This window comes from Pseudorasbora parva, chromosome 20 (assembly GCF_024679245.1).
Source record: "Pseudorasbora parva isolate DD20220531a chromosome 20, ASM2467924v1, whole genome shotgun sequence".
NCBI classification, from domain to species: Eukaryota; Metazoa; Chordata; class Actinopteri; order Cypriniformes; family Gobionidae; genus Pseudorasbora; species Pseudorasbora parva.
The window spans coordinates 27903770-27921801 of record NC_090191.1 but is presented as its reverse complement, the minus strand read 5'-3'; the positions used below and the strand labels follow the sequence as shown (position 1 = coordinate 27921801).

The 18032-nt window shown below is 36.2% G+C and overlaps 1 protein-coding gene across 1 annotated transcript; it reads right to left on the bottom strand.

The window, feature by feature from the left end:
- Positions 1 to 1783: 1783 nt before the first annotated feature.
- atxn10 (ataxin 10) lies at positions 1784 to 16461 on the bottom strand. Its single transcript, XM_067427163.1, has 11 exons — positions 16319 to 16461; positions 15921 to 16109; positions 12176 to 12261; positions 11985 to 12081; positions 11708 to 11875; positions 11513 to 11593; positions 10429 to 10582; positions 9011 to 9119; positions 8312 to 8490; positions 3734 to 3797; positions 1784 to 2612 (listed from the first exon to the last, which is right to left on the bottom strand). The coding sequence occupies exons 1-11, from the start codon at positions 16447 to 16449 to the stop codon at positions 2428 to 2430; spliced, it is 1443 nt and encodes a 480-aa protein (XP_067283264.1). The 5' UTR covers positions 16450 to 16461; the 3' UTR covers positions 1784 to 2427.
- Between the last annotated feature and the right edge of the window lie 1571 nt (positions 16462 to 18032).

Sequence of the window (18032 nt, the reverse complement as noted above, 5' to 3'; positions counted from 1 at the left end):
AGTGTACAAGTAATAGGGATAACTGCACCCTGGAGAGGATTGTGAAACAAAACCCATTCAAAAATGTGTGGGAGAGTCACAAAAGAGTGGACTGCAACTGGAGTCAGTGCTTCAAAAAACAGACAAGACATGGGTTTTAGCTGTCACATAACTTGTGTCAAGCTACTCTTGAACAACAGAGAGCGTCAGAAGCATCTCGGCTAAATCAAAAGACAAAAAAGACTGCCGAGTGGTCCAAAGTTATGTTCTCTGGTGCAAGTTAATTTTGCTTGAGGTCCAGTGTAAAGTTTCCACAGTCAGTGATGGTTTGGGGTTTTCTGAGGCCCAAAATCAATGCAGTTGTATACTAGGAAGTTTTAGAGCACTTGATTCCTGCTACTGAGATACAGATTTAATTTTCCAGCAGCACTTGGCACCTGCACACAGTGCCAAAGCAACCAGTACCTGGTTTAAACCATGCTCAATTGGTACAACGGGGCTAAGAAAATCTCCCCACACCATTACACAACCACCAGCAGCCTGATTCATTGATACAAGGCAGGATGGATCCATGATATCTTGTTGTTTATGCCAAAATCTGACCCTACAAACTGAATGTCACAGGACATGAGACTCATCAGAAAAGGCAACCTTTTTCCAATCTTCTATTATCCAATTTTGGATATCACCTTCCTTCCCTATTCCGATGCTCAGTTTGAACTTCAGCAGACTGTCGTGACAATCCAAAATTGCTCCCCCTAATCATTGATCCCTATGTTAGTCCACTAATACAGTTCACTTGAAGGAGCAAATGAAAAGAGTGAGCAAATTCGGAGAGCCGTTGACTATAGATCAACTGTACACTCGTTACTGCGGTACAATGTGGGATATAATAAGTGCACTTGATAACGTCCACTTTGGTTTTGGACACCAAGCCAAATGGCTGTCCCTTCAAATAATGGGTATATGAGGCGATCTCGGATTTAACCATGTGATTGTAAATATTTAATACTGATTAAATATTTGTGTTAACGAGCAGTTACCAATTGTACCTAATAAAGTGGCCAGTGAGTGTATACAATAGTGTGTGTGTGTGTGTGTGTGTGTGTGTGTGTGTGTGTGTGTGTGTGTGTGTGTGTGTGTGTGTGTGTGTGTGTGTGTGTATATATATATATATATATATATATATATATATATATATATATATATATATATATATATATATATATATATATATATATATATATATATATATATATATATATATACATACATACATATACACACACACACTATTGTAATATTTGGTTTCCACATAATATTAAGCAGAACAACTATTTTAAACACTGATAATAAATATCTAGGGGTTTGTTTGAGCATGATAAGAACCATTTTTAAAGAATCATGTGACACTGGAGTAATGGCTGCTCAGAATTCAGCTTTGCCATCACAGGAATAAATTACATGTTAAAATATAAATGTTATTTTCAAATGCTTTTTTTATATTTTAAACAGCATATTTGATCAAATAAATGCATTTTTTAAAAACATTAAACATTTAATAACCTTTTACCGAACCCAAAATTTTGAATGAATACTTAAAGTAAATTACGTAATTTTTTCCCTCCAAAAACAAGCTGTTTTTGGACACTTTTCTGTGCTGCACGCTCTCAGTAAACATGGTTTGTCAAGGCATGTTGCCTGGAGTAGGAGCTGGGGTATGCAACGACTGCAGAATCGCATAAACATGAGGGTGGAATTTCAACAATTCCCAGAAATTCCAATATAATGGAATGTACAAAGGTAATTGCAACGTTTTTATTTTACTACATTGCACTAAATTAAAGTGTTAAATAGACAATCCCACCATATCGTAATCTCCATCCAAGCTACATGGAAAAGCTTGTTCGGACAAAAGTGGAATTGTTCAAATAGGATGGCTTTGTAAACAAACCCGAATTTTAAGCACAAAATCTTGAGGGAGCTTTCAAAAAGGATCCGAGTCTCACGGCTATTCAGAGGCGAACTTTATGTGTACAGATCAAGAGGCGGCCTGGTCTCTATAAAATGCAGTGAATTAGGGATTAACCTCTACTCCCTGTTGGTCACCAGAGTCTCTTTAGTGGCTGAAAAGCCAGGAAGACACGGTTCTCCTTGTTTCATAGGATTTGAATCCCTTTTTGGGGGGGTTGGAATCAAAGACCACTAAATGCATCACAGACATCAGCATGAGTTCTCTCAGATAAGCTCCTCTGATTGATTTCCTCTTGTGTGGAGAACACAAAGCCCAGACCACCCCCTTGTGCTCCCAACTACTGATTGGATATTTAAATGACCCCAGTGTGTTTTGTGGGCGTTTTAAACCATCTCCAGAGTGTAATATAGCATAGTAAAGGGGTGTCGGGATGGGCGTCCCGGGATAGCAGTCTCCTAGCTCCACTTAATCAACTATGGGTCCTTCTTTAGAGGCCTGAGGAGTAGATTGCCATCCCTTTCTTCCACTCTGAGGCCCATGTCCCTGAGCATTGTGTCATCTGCCACACCTTGTCTCCGAAGGCTTTGTATCAGCTTCTGGTTCTCTAGGTTGTGTTCCAGGATGTTCCGGATGGCAAACACGGCCCACTGGCTTATGACTGGCAGGAATATTAAGGAAAGTTTTTATATCAAACAAATATTTAATCAAGGATGAAAATTTGGATGAAGTGGTATGTTTCCATGCAAACTTTCTCTGCAGGGGCTGTCAGCATGATGTTGCTATGAGGTTTCTATGGTTTTTAGCAGTTTTAATATGTTGCTATAAGGTTGTCAGGATATTCTTATTGATTTCATACTGACCCAAGCCCAAAAAGCCCAAAACTCAGTCTTCATGATCTCTAGATATGAATTTATGAATTTATGTCAAAGCTAGCATCACCAGGTCCAGCAACCGCGCTAAACAGTAAGCAAGGATGACAACTTCCTGAAGCAGTCAGGAAGCTCACACAAGCTTAGCTTAGTGGCTCATCCCCTAGTGAAAGAACAGCTGGCATTGTGCCATGCTTTCTCTAATACAGACCGGCAGTGATCGCTAGAGAATGAAAGCGTTTTTTTTTTTTTAACAACAGTGCCAGCATCAGTCAAGGAGCCTTTGGAAACACAGCTGCAATACATCAGATTGTCGTGTTATCAATGAACCGTTTCATATGGAACAGAGTTGGCAGGATGCTGGTCAACACTATAAAAATACAAAATGTCACTTCATTTAATTCAAGTGGTGATTTTCCACCCAGGATTTCAATCAAGTTTTCCAGAAAGTGTTGCACATCTATAAAACTGATGTCTGTCAACACCACAAAATTACTCATATATGCAATACCTACATTTAGCATCATAAACTATTATGACTAGATATTTCACACAAGACGACTGATGAGTGAGGGTTACAAAATGACCGTGAGTCAGCCCAATGGTTCCACCTCTCTGCAGGGGATGTTGCTAGGTGGAGGGACATGAAACCATTCGGCAAGGCTCTGGCTTTGCTCTAATAACATTTCAACTGTGTTTTCATCTCTGAACAAGCCACCAATCATTCAAACATCAAACAGTGTGGTAAAACCCCCATTAGTAATGGAATTTAAGGGCTATTACAATGCTATTCACACTTTAGATAGCAATATCTTTGCAATTTTCTGCAGTGGTTGTTACTAAACCAGAAAAAGCTCATTAAACACACCGCAAAAGCACAGAGTGAAAAAAAAAAAACAAGCAAGGATACATGGATTGTTGCTGTCAATGCTGCAGTTGTCCAGAATGAGAGCTATACCGTCCAGTTCTCTTACCTATAGGAGACAGATGGGGGGAAAAAATTAAAAAGGAAAATGGTCTTCAACAGGGACATCATGAGCCAGACTGGTCAGAAAACAATTACTTTCCATGGAGGAAAGTCCATGTGGTTAAGCTCTGGTTTGGCGTAGTCATACGGGTTTGCGCTGGTTTTCATCACATGCAGTTTATAACTATACCGTACATTACCCTGAGTCCGTATCGTAACACAAGAGCTATAGCGGTTGCCCTTTAACCACCTTGGTTCATTAAAAAAAAAAAACTGAATAAGAAAGAGAAGACAAGCCATAAAGCCCTGACAATTTTCTGCTGCTAATGACTATCATGGCGTTTGATTGAGAAAGTAGTACTAGCAATAAAACGAAGGGAAACTTATGTAACCGTATGCTTCGGCCACAGAATTAGTTTTGTTTGGCGTTCCTCACATGTAGCACTATTGCAGAGGCAGCATTTTAAGCATTAGTGCTTCTGACGCAAAAGCTGGTCCAAACTTAACTGTAGTGTTACCTAAAATACATTTTAGCAAACACGAAGAAAAATCCAAAATATTATATTGCTGTTTTGCTAGCGTTACATTATTTTAACACTCTCTTGTTCATGCAAATGCTTTTAAACCATTCAGGTGTGAAAAAAATGTCTGTGTGAATTTCCTGTGTATGTATAACAAATACGATGCACAGAAAGACGCAAACAGGAATCAAGTTCTTTTTCATGCAACGGTAACACACAAAATAATTTTTTGTCAACTGTCCTCATAAAAGCAGTCTTAAATCAGTTAATAACGTCTTAAATTAACTTAGAGTGTTGTGAGATCTGCATCATGTTTGGCAGTGTCAGATCTTAAAGTGATGGCAGCCACTGCTCTAAACTAAAGAACTTTGGTAGCAGGTAGGATGGGGACATTTACATTTACATAGATCAGACGCTTTTATCCAAAGCGACTTACAACTCAGGAGTACAGGAAGCGATCCGTCAAGAAGAGGCATAGAAACGCAAAAAGTGCCCTAAATACCAAGATTTGTATACTAGTACTCAGAGTAGCAAAAAACGAAAAGAGAAATAGAGAAGGAAGTGTTTTTTTAAAGATAAGATTAAGTACAGGTAAATGTGACCTTCATTATGGGTTCACTTAAATTAAAAGTTGCTACATTTTTTGATGAATAATAAAAAAGCATTTATAATATACTGTCTTTATGTTGTTTCTACATTAATTTGTATATTTAATGTGAAATTATTAAATTATAAAACGTATAAAAACTTGATTAGTTCATTTTTGAATGGATGGACAGCATTAACACACACACACACACACACACACACACACAGCACCGGTTAGTGAGTGGGATACATTAAGCAGCAAGTGAACATTTTGTCCTCAAAGGCCAAATTGTGATGGCTAGACGTCTGGGTCAGAGCATCTCCAAAATTGCAGCTGTGGGATGTTTCCGGTCTGCAGTGATCAGTATCTATCAAAAGTGGTCTGAGGAAGGAACAGTGGTGAACCAGCTACAGGGTCATGGGTGGCCAAGGCTCATTGATGCACGTCGGAAGCAAAGGTTGGCCTGTGTGTTCCGATCAAACAAACGAGCTACTGTAGCTCATATTGCTCATGAAGTTAATGCTGGTTCTGATAGAAAGGTGTCAGAATACACAGTGCATCGCAGTTTGTTGCATATGGTGCTGCATAGCCGCAGACCAGTCAGGGTGCCCATGCGGACCCCTGTCCACCACCGAAAGTGCAAACATTGGGCATGTGAGCATAAGAACTGGACCATGGAGCAATGGAAGAAGGTGGCCTGGTCTAATGAATCATGTTTTCTTTTACATCACGTGGATGGTTGGGTGCGTGTGCATCGCTTACCTGGGGGACGCATGGCACCAGGATGCACTATGGGAAGAAGGCAAGCTGGCGGAGGCAGTGTGATGCTTTGGGCAATGTTCTGCTGGGAAACCTTGGGTCCTGCCATCCATGTGGATTTTACTTTGACATGTACCAATTACCTAAGCATTGCTACAGACCATTTACATCCTTTCATGGAAACGGTATTCCCTGGTGGCTGTGGCCTCTTTCAGCAGGATAATGCGCCCTGCCACAAAGCAAAAATGATTCAGGAGGTGTTGATTTGGACTCCAAAATCCCCAGATCTCAATCCAATTGAGCATCTGTTGGATGTGCAAAACGAACAAATCCGATCCATGGAGGCCCCACCTTGCAACTTAAAGGATCTGCTGCTAACATCTTGGTGCCAGATACCACAGCACACCTTCAGGGTTCTATTGGAGATCATGCCTTGACAGCTCAGGGCAGCAAAAGGGGGACCAACACAATATTAGGAAGATGGTCATACCTGATTGTCAATGTTATACCTGATTGGTGTATATACAATGTGTGTGTAAAATTAAAAACAGCAACATACTAATAAAAATAGTTCAATTTAATTAAAATTGATAATTTTGAATGTGACACGCAAGGCAGTAAATTGAAAAAAAAAAAGAGTCTAGAGTGCAATATAGTCTATGGAAACGATTATTAAATGTTTAACTTTTTAACTTGAGCATCATGTTTTTAGAACATTTTGTCATTGTGTGCAATTATCAAACATGTCCATCTAACACATTTACATGGAAATGGAAACAATGGAAAAGCAGTGGGCATTGAAGGTGCTCACAAGGTTTATGAACGGAGTTCTGGTCAAAAAGTGAGGGTGCAGGCTGGGGGAGACTAGCTATTGTTTTTTTGACCTTTGGACTCTCAGTTGTGTGCTTTAACCCTATTATTTAGGAAGGCCGGTACTAGGTTCTCCTCTTTGCTGATTGAAGGGGGACAGACCTGAAAGGATGAAAATCCCTCCATGGCAGGAGGCTGCTTACAAGGGAATTCATTAAAAAGAAAAAAAAGGAGAAAGGGAACAAAGTGTAAAAAGATTTGGGGAAGAAATGAGATGATACAAGCATGAAATTCAGATTGGTTCTCAAGCCTTTATCAACCAGCGTTAATCCCCTGATTAGTTTTCAAGGAGGGAGCTTCCACAAACAAAAAGCCCGGGCCTGGTTTGATGGACAGCGCGCAAGGCTCTAAACCACAGTATTGTTAATGTGTTTACCACGACTGGGTTGTGCCGTCCGTTGATCACTGCATTGCTGGAGTTGGCTGCAAGCTCTATGGTGTTAGTTTCATCACTCATTGCCAACACATTCCTTCACATTCCAACGAGTCATAGAAATTGCAGGAGGGGAAGTTTAAAAGACGATTTCCAAGATTTTTGCTGAATACTTCCTTCCCTTGGCAATCACATTGACTATTTCAGCTTTTCTTACCTATCAATCATTCTGTTTTATTGATGAATTGCAAGCAAGGTGGAGTCAGGCAGAAATTACGAGTCTTGAGCCCCCTCCAAATATATTATATTATATTATATTATATTATATTATATTATATTATATTATATTATATTATATTATATTATATTATATTATATTACATTATATTATATTACAAAAATTGTAGTAAATAACAATCCATTATTAAGGAAATATGATCTGATTGTTTATCACATTGATTTTAGTACAATAATCTTGTATTATATTGATATAAAAATACAAAGAGAAAGTAAATATCTTCCATTCTTTGCTATCAACAACATAAAGTGCATTAAATATTACATTACGTCATGGTTTCCCAGACTAGTGTTTGTGATAGAACTGCACAGCTTCTTGAGATTAATGAAAAGCTATCAAAGTAACAATTTTAAGATTTTTTTGTTTGCCTGCATTTCATGTGACCATTAACCAACATTATATAATAAAAATTACAAATAAAAATTTAAATCTCAGAGGTTACTTCGAGTAAATATATTAGGTCAAAGCTCAGCTGACAAAAAGGTTGCATGTAAATATGAAATTACGTGAATTTGTACATTAATGGTTCAATAACACTGAAACAGTGATAATTCAAATAAGAATTGATGTGTTAATCAGGAGTTGATTAGATATGCAATGTTAAGAAAACACAAAAGTGAAAGGATTTATGTAAATCCAGTAATTAATGTGTGGGGGCTATAGTTTTCAGTGATAGTCACATGACCATTGGCTGGTCTGTGTGTGCAATTCCACAAACCTGGAAGACCTTCTAAACCTATACAAGCAGTAGGTGTTTTTAGACAGGAAAATATAAACGATAAAAAAGCAGTAGTAGGGGGATTCAAAGAATTATGAATATTTGGCTGCCATTGTGAGAATAACATGTAAACATGTAATCAATAAAAAAAACTCCAGTCTGATTACAAGCCTTTTAAAACTTAATATAATCCAACTACAAAATTATTTTTTTATTATGTAATCCAGATAACATATAACCAGTTACTACCCGACCCTTTATATATTTGTATATATATATATATGTAGGTGTGTAAAAAATAAATTACACATCTGCAAAACCTCATCTTGATACCAGACACACATATATAAAATAACGTCAAGTTATTGTGCTTCCAGTTATTGCGTGCAGTACCTTGTCCTGGTTGACAATGTGGCCGTGACACAGGTTTCCAATGAGTCGAATGAGATGAGCTTTGAAACTAAAGGCAGGGTGGGTGTCGGCGCCCCCTGGCCTCGTCAAGGAGAAATCCTGTGCTGCAGTGAACACATTTTTACTGGTTTTGCCCAGTAAGTGGACATCTTTCAAGAGACCTGGGAATGACAGAGAACATATAAGAAGAATTTACACATTACATACGAGAGAGAGAGAGAGAGAGAGAGAGAGAGAGAGAGAGAGAGAGAGAGAGAGAGAGAGAGAGAGAAATGCATGCTGGCATAACTCCCATGTTTAAGGTGTGACATCAGAGCTGGATAGATGACAGGAGAGACTGTGAAGAATGTAGATTGTGTCTGTCTGAAGTGAGCTGTGACCTGTCAGAGGTGTCGGTTTCATGCAGTGCCCCACTGAAATGGCTGCTTTGTGTTTTAAATGGGAAAGGTGGGAAAAGCATATAGGGGTGTTTATCATCTGCCAACCGAACAGTATGAGGGATAGTGAGCTCAGCCACGTGTTTTAAAGACAAGAAACTTTTTAACTGAGTATTCAGTTGTACTAAAACAAATATTTTGCATCTTTATTTTATGGCAAAGAATTGTGTATTCACATTAAGAATGCATTAGGAATTTTATCTCCAACAAAAGCAAAAGCATTACGCCAGCACTCCACATTTACCGACTGTTGCGCTCAGAAGGCCAGAGTGATCCTGCAGGGCCATAAACTCTTTGCAGTCAGAGGTCATCTCGCAGAGGATCTCTAAAAGCCTAATGACGACCATAGCTGCCTACAAATGCAAAACAAATACTAGTCTTAGTATATCTTCTATAAAATGTACTACTACAGACAGGGGTCAATTAAAAAAAAAAAACATTACAGATGCTTACCAATGCTGTATTGATCAAAAATACAATTAAAACCAATAATATTATTACAACATAAAACAATTAAATTGTATAATTTATTCCTGAAATTAAGGTGAATTTACTTCTGCTTAATATTTTTGTGGAAACCATGATACACCTTCTTTTTCAGGATTCTTAGAACAACAAAAAAGTTCAAAAGAACATCATTATAAATGTCTTAACTGTCACCCTTTTTTCTGTGCAGGAGTCAAAAATGTATTAAAAATGTATTAAAGAATGAATAAAAAAAAGAGATGCATTCAGTCCAGCTGACATAGAAAAATTTCTCAAATTCATAATAAATACAGAATCTGAATTATTCACAACGCAATATAAATAAAAAATAAGGGTGAGAACAAACAAAATAACATTCGGTATGTATATGTATAAATGTGCATACATGTATAAATGGGGAGGGGGGTACACTAGTGGCAACTTTGCATAATTACAGTGTTTCATTTACAAAAACAAATTAAATGCAGTGGGCATAATAATAATCTATGATAACTACTACATTTTCCACAAATTCCTTCCATCTTTTCCACAACAGAGCCCCTTTTTGTTTTGTTTTTAATTTGAAAGAAAAGGTAAGTATTTCCATCTTATATGTTTCTTACTTTAATTTTGATCAATATGTCCGGAAATCTCAAAATGACTCGTCAAACTTTCAAATTTCAAAATCATGGTGCGCCCAAAAAGCGTATTTTTTAGGCCAGACCATCCAATGCACATGTGCAATCCTAAGCACAAGTCTCAGGTTTCTATGGGAACCGGAGCTTCAGCTTTACAATGACTTTACCAATCCGCCATTGGCTCTTTTACTTAGAAGGCAGGATGTATTCTACCATATTGCACATTGCAGTTTCTCCTATTCATAAATAACAGGATCCTATTACTTATGAATGGGAGAAACTGCAATGGGTGAACCGTCTTTCTATATCTATAGTCTTTACCTTTATTCAATAAATGGCAGATATTAAAAATCAATACTATGCTACTAAAAATTGAAACATGCTTAAAACAACAATCAATGCCCAAAAATGAAATGAAAAAGAGAGTCCCACAATTAGCAATCCAATTAGCTATCTACTACACTGATTAAAACATTCCAAATATTGACCATGATCAGATATGATCCCCACACACTGCAGTATTACATACTAACAGTATTGGCATTGCAGAAAAACTGACCTGGTCATCTGATGATTCAGAGCTCAGAGTGAGAACATCTCTGCAGTGATCAGTGAAGCAGGAAGCCAGGAACTGAGCTACACGTAGAGGCATTAAACAGTCCTTCTCCTCAACAACACCAAGCTGTGCTAACATCAGTTCCAATAGTGTGAGCCTGTTTGCATACAATTAAATACACAATATTTACACATGTAACATTATTTAAAAAAATTAATTAATTCTTATGGCCCATTTTACTGTTCTTTAAGGATGGCTCTGTACCAAACCCTAGTGAGCTGCCTTGCTGTCTATATAGGGAATTACCTTTTAAGGCAGCATCCTAACCAAAATAGAACCTCATTGGCCTTGGAATTAATTTAAATATTTTTCATAGATAATTGTATACCGAAAGTACAAGTGTGGTAAAAAAAGAAGTGTACTTTAATTATGCAATGTGACTTTCTTCTTTTGATATTTTATAGTTCCCCTCGCATTCCTCACAAGTTCCTCACATTGCATTCTAGGATTGCCTTATCCATAAAGGATGTGATGTTACCAATTTGAGGTATTTAAAAGTGTGTTATTAAAATGGCTGACTATTAGAACAGTCTATGTTGCATAATATGCTGTCTAGTTATGCAACTCATAAGAATTTGTAACACAGTGTATAAATAAATAAACAAATGTGCCATTTCCATATATAGTAGGGTACTAAATCCGATACAGGTCAGATGTTTTTGCAATGCAGTCTGAACAGTCATATCAGAATTCATGTGTCTCTTACATCACTCTTGAACAAAATTGGTCACAATTTGCAGCTCATGGGAGTCACTTCGAAGGTTTTACATAACCAATGTTATCAAGACAGTTGCGAAAGGTAGTCAGTGGAAAGACAGTGATGTGTCAGAACTCATAAGTATAATAGTGACAGCTCTACATACAAGCAAATCATCATAAATATTAAAAAATATATGCTTTTTCATATCCTCCTCTTTGTTTTTATATTCTTATAATTTTTGTCTTCGCAGCGGATGTGAGCAATTAATTGACCTACATATAAGCATCTCATTTTTGCGCAATAATTTATTTGAATAAGAGTTTTTACCTTGCTTCATTGGTCATTTCAGTGTACATCATCTTAATAAGCTCTGACGACTTGAGGAAATGTTGTGTGGCAATAAAGACCCTGTAAGAAGAGTAATATATGATTAAACAGGATATAAAATGGGTCTAGATGACAGTTGTGCTTGTTCCAAGTTTGTTTCAATGAAAACTAATCAAAACAAAACACTAAGCTTACGTCCAGTCCACATCAGGCAAGGTCCTGCACAAGTCTATGATCTTCAGGGACAATTTAATCTGCTGCATGTCTTTAACTAGCTGCTCTGTCTTGTGTTTATCTAGACAAGTGTGGATCACCATACACGTGTATGAAACAGCTTTCTCATCTGGCAACTCCAAAAGGTCCCTTGCAGGAGATAAGAAACAAAAAAACGGCATATGTGGATCAGTGAACACATTTTTGACTGACATCATAAGAAATGCACCAGCGGCCGTCTGACCATAAATTAACTCACCAAAAGATGTGCGGGAAACCAAGCTCCCAGATGTCATCTTTGCAGAGCTGGTTTCCAACTGCAATGTTACCAAGAAACTGAATACCACATCGAAGCGCTGCCAAAGGAGAGAGTGCATTGATTTAGCTGCCAGTTACCCTCCATCTCACAGAGGAGATCCTTTAGTTGGAGCTGAAATACTTGAAACCCACCATCATAAATGTCATTCGAACCACCTGATGAAATCTCGAGGAGTTTGGCCAAAATCTCAAAAGATAGCTTGATAGAACCTAGATCTCTGTGAAGATTAAAAAAAAAAAAATCTTCTCATTATTAAACCCACAGGCCACAGCCATATTCATATACTAATAATGATTATGATATTATAAACAGTGTCCATAAGTCTGAGAACACATTGAACATGTGACAAAACCCAGGATTTTTTATTATTATTTTTTTTTTTACAATTCTGCAGTATTCCTATGCCACTAATCGAATCTGTGGCATTGATTATGTGACACTGAACAGATGGTCAGATGTTCAAATCAGATCTTTAAAATACATTAAATACTAAGAAATTTGAATTTTTATTTTTTTTATAATAGAATATTATATGTGATACAATATGATATGTTTGTTTATTACATTTTTATTACCATGATAGCATCAGGGTTTTTTACATGGCAAACACAAGGTCAATATCAAAATCGATATAATTTTAATATGTTTAATATATAAAATGTTTAACATGTAAATGAACATGGCACTAGGGACATTGAGGATAATATGATATAAAATAACATTTGATATATAAATAATATAATATAATTAAAGTGTCATGAAAGGCATCTTTGAATAAAATATTTTATTATTATGATTTAGACACATTGGTTAAATATTCAATGTTTTACTAGTGCTGGGAAATTGATTAATTGATTAAAAAGTTTGTGTTTACATAATATATTGTATGTGTGTGTACTGTGTATAATTATTATGCATTCAAGTAAATATTAAAGAAACATTTGCATGTATATACTGTATATATAAGATTTATATATAAACCCGATTCCAAAAAACTTGGGAGACAACAAATTGTGTATAAAAAAGGAATGCAATAATTTACAAATCTCATAAACGTATATATTATTCACAATAGAATAGAATGTTTTAAGTGAGACTTTCTGAAATGTAATGACAAATATTGGCTCATTTTGGATTTCATGAGAGCTTCACACTCCAAGCAATAAGTTCTAGGTAGCAATAAGAGGACGGAAAAGTTAATTATACACAAGGAACAACTGGAGGACCAATTGGCAACAATATTGGGTATAAAAAAAGAGCCTTTCAGAGTGGCAGTGTCTCTCAGAAATCAAGATGGGCAGAGGGTCACCAATTCCCCCAATGCTGTGGCGAAAAATAGTCGAGCAATATAAGAAAGGAGTTTCTCAAAGAAAAATTGCAAAGAGTTTGAAGTTATCATCATCTACAGTGCATAATATTATCTAAATTAAAGGTCTGCACAGATTGTTTTTCCGGAAAAAAAATGTAGAAAATGTAAAATGTAGACTACAAAAAAAAATGTAGTCTGCACAAAATTGTATTTATTATTTTATTCGCCTCGTCAAGATATAAAATTTTATATTTTGTTGCCAACACAGGGTAAAAAATTTTGCAGAGAAAAAATGAATAAAAATGTACAAAAGCCTATTTGTTATTTTTATTTGTATTGTCAAAATACAAAATTCGTAATATTTTGCTGACAACACAGGGAAAGTCGTCAAAGAAAGAAAAAAATATGACGTCATTAATTACAAGCAAAATATTTAGTCTTCCATCGCAAAATGAATTTTTTTAACCGAACAATTTAACATCCAATATCCCTTAGAAGAATGTCCCGACGACTACTTCAATGTCTCTACTTTTGTAGTATTTTCTTAGCAGTAAACTGACAATTTTCCAGTCCAAGTTGAACGTCCTTCAAGGACAGCGCATCCACACTTTGCTCTGCCATCCTTATTCTTCTCTATCTGTTCTTTCTGACAACCTTATTTATTTACCACCGGTACAGTCTGCCCTGAGAACTGTTATGCACATGATGCACATACTGACCCTGCAAATACAACGCATGACACAGAAAGGTCCATGCGTGCAGCGCGTGCATAACGGTCCTGAGTGCAGGCTGTATACCGGGTGGTCGATAAGATTAAGATTAAGTAAAGTGAAGATATGCTGTTCTGAAAGGATGTTGGGAACGTAATATTGAATGACCGACCCTTCCGTTCAAATTACACCAGAGTTACTGACCGCTACTGTGTTTTAGTCGGAAATTTAATCTAGCAGCGCAAGATATCTGGGACAACCGCGGGAATGCAGACCTCTAATCCAAAGATTCAGAGAATATGGAACAATCTCTGTGCGTAAGGGTCAAGGCCGGAAAACCATACTGGATACCCGTGATTTGGGCCCTGCGGCACTGTATCACATACAGGAATGCTACTGTAATGGAAATCACAACATGGGCTCAGGAATACTTCCAAAAAAACATTGTCGGTGAACACAATCCACCATGCCATTCGCCGTTGCCAGCTAAAACTCTATAGGTCAAAAAAGAAGCCATATCTAAACATGATCCAGAAGCGTAGGCGTTTTCTCTGGGCCAAGGCTCATTTAAAATGGATTGTAGCAAAGTGGAAAACTGCTTTGTGGTCAGACGAATCAAAATTTGAAGTTCTTTTTGGAAAACTAAAGAGGACAAGGACAACCCAAGTTGTTATCAGCGCTCAGTTATGGGCTTAGGTATGGGCTTGCATGAGTGCGTATCGAGAAGCTTACAAATCTGGAAAGGCACCATCAATGCTGAAAAGTATATCCAAGTTCTAGAACAACATATGCTCCCATCTAGATGTCGTCTCTTTCAGGGAAGACCTTGCATTTTCCAACATGTCAATTTCAGACCACATACTGCATCAATTACAACATCATTGCTGCGTAGAAGAAGGATCCGAATACTGAAATGGCCAGCCTGCAGTCCATCTCTCTTTCACCCATAGAAAACATTTGCCGCATCATAAAGAGCAAGAAGATCTAATAAAGAGAAGACCTAAGACAGCAACTAGAAGCCTGTATTAGCCAAAAATAGGTCAACATTCCCATTCCTAAACTTGAGCAAATTGTCTCCTCAGTCCCCAGACGTTTTCAGACTGTTATAAAAAGAAGAGGGAATGTCACACAGTGGTAAACATGGGCTTGTCCCAAATTTTTTGACATTTGTTGATGCCATGAAATTTAAAATCAACTTATTTTCCCCTTAAAATTATATATTTTCTCAGTTTAAACATTTGACATGTAATCTACGTTGTATTCTGAATAAAATATGATACTATATAATATAAATAATTATACACAGCTCACACACATATATTATGTAAACATTTTTTTTTATTTTGGATGCGATGAATTAATTGCAGCACTAGTTCTTACCAATATTGTTATGCCAGTGATATAATTTGATATAATATGATAGCAATATAATATATGTTTGCTTGTTCCTTAAGTTTTTATTGCCATGATAGCATCAGGGTTATTTACATGGCAAACACAAGGTCAATTTAACAATCCATAATATTATAATATATTTAATATTTAATGTGTTTAGCAGTCAAAGAAACTTGACACAAGAGACATTGAGGATAATATATTTGATAGAATAAATAATATAATTTAATATTATTATATAATATAATTGAGTGTTATGAAAGGCCTCCATAAATAAAATGTATTATTGTTATTATTATTATGATTATTTAGACATCACATTTTGGTTAAATATTCAACTTTTTACTCTAATTGTTATGCCAGTGATATATTTTGAAGGAAATATGTTGTGTTAAATTAAAAAAAAATGCTAAATTGAGCCTTCTTTACTAGCAGTATCATACTTTTTGGACTGTACATTACCTCAGAAAGCACTGGTTTTGAGTGCACTGCACGCAGGCATTTCTGAGTGCTCTGAAACAGTCTGCGGTGAGTTTATGGCACAAAGATCCTTCCTGTGAATCTATCTCCTCAGTCAAATGCTGAACATCCACAGAAAGTCTTGACAGCACTGCAGAGAGGTTTCCAAGAGCCTCCCTGTCAAGACTGTTTCTGAAACAAAACGGCACACTGTCAGTAAATTTTTTATTCGATTAATATTTTTCGGTTCAGTTCACGCATCCTGTCATTTCCTTCATAAAAAAGTCGCAGAAAACTGGTTTATGTGTAATGGCTGTGGTGAGGATGCAGAGTATTTCATCATAACATACTCTGCTGTCACATTAACTTAAACCCACACATTTCTGTTCATTTTATGGTACCTGAGCTGCTCATCCCGTAAAGCTTTCGTTACAGTTTGCAAAGTTGTAAGATGTGTGTTTGTAAGTTTTTCTGTGGCTATTTCACAGAGCGCGTTGTTTATGTTCTGCATGCTGTCACTGGAGGCTGCCATCACCAACACGCGCTCAAGTCATAGACCTCAAGTAAATATAGAGCTTTACTTCCGCCTACCGGCTGCACCAGGTTTCAAAATAAAAGCCCAATTTTTTTTATTTGGGACGTGAACGAAGAGAAAATTGTGAATGCCAAGCTAAATAGATGGATGGATGGATGGTGTAAATGTGTAATAGTTTTAAATCCCCCCCCCCCATTAGAATGTGTCCTGTATTATTATATATTTTTAGACCAAAAAGAATGACTATATATATATATATATATATATATATATATATATATATATATATATATATACACACACACACCTATTAGGCATATTTAAAACAGGAATCATTTGATGACAAATTAAAATACTCTATTTCAGGAACACAGCGCAACAGTGCAGCCCTCAAATAATAATTAATTGTAATTATTTAAATCTGTATACTTTGTAACTATTCTACAAACCACTATGTTTTACCCATTTATCAGTAAGAAGTTTTGGTAAGGAAATGAAAATAATTTAAAATTTAATCAAATTTAGTAGGAGCACATATTATTTCATATATTTAAACCTTTCATGTCAAAATAAGTATGTTGTTGAATTTTTACATAACTATATTTATTACACTGAATGGCCAATAATATTGACTCTGAATTACATTATGCCAAACAAGTGAGACAATATTGCCATTTTTCAGATAATTGCAATGTTTTAAGTATTAGTTTTAATAATATCCCTGTGTAAATGATGGCAGAAGCAGATGTTGAAAAATAAGCATTCTATTCTACTGTTCTGATGCTCTCTGCCATGCTTGCTAAGCTTGTAACTTTGTTTCCGACTTGCTCGGCCCCAAAAATTACTGCAGACATAAATGAGGTTATCAGGATGGGTATTTTGGGTGGAGAATCCCCTCAATGGTCTCTTTTAAACTTGTGACAGTGAGGGTGAACTCTCTGTTCAGAAATATTGGTAAGCTATTATTCTGAAAATTGCAATACTGAATACCTTTCTCTTTTCCTTGCTAAAGGCCTGTTCTCACCAAGTATGATTACGATAATGATAAATATACAGTAAAAAAATAAAATAAAATAAATTCTAAATATAAAAACAGTAGAGTTCACACCACAACTAATGATAATGGCACTGGGAACGATATCCAGCTGAACGATAAAAACATTGACAGCCAATCAGAATCTATTCTGCTTTAAAGAGCATAGCATTTAAAGCATCAGACAACAAAACTACAGTACAAGCTTAAAATGAACAGTGTTTCCGTACATTGGTGTGGATGCTGATATAGTTATAATTAAGGTAATTGTTCTCGGTGTGATTGGACTTAAAAGTGCTGCCCAAGCTACCAGGTCTGCATTTTACAGTGAATTTCAAGTTTGTGGGCATCAAAAATGAATCAATAACACAAATTAAACTATATAAAAATGCATTAAATATTAATATTTATGAAATTTAACACATATTTGACCATGCTAAACAATGCCCATTTATCTTTAATATAAATATGCTAAAATTGTTATTTATACAGTGATACTGTCATTCAGTGTAATGAACGACACTTGTGTAACAGAGAATTTGCATTA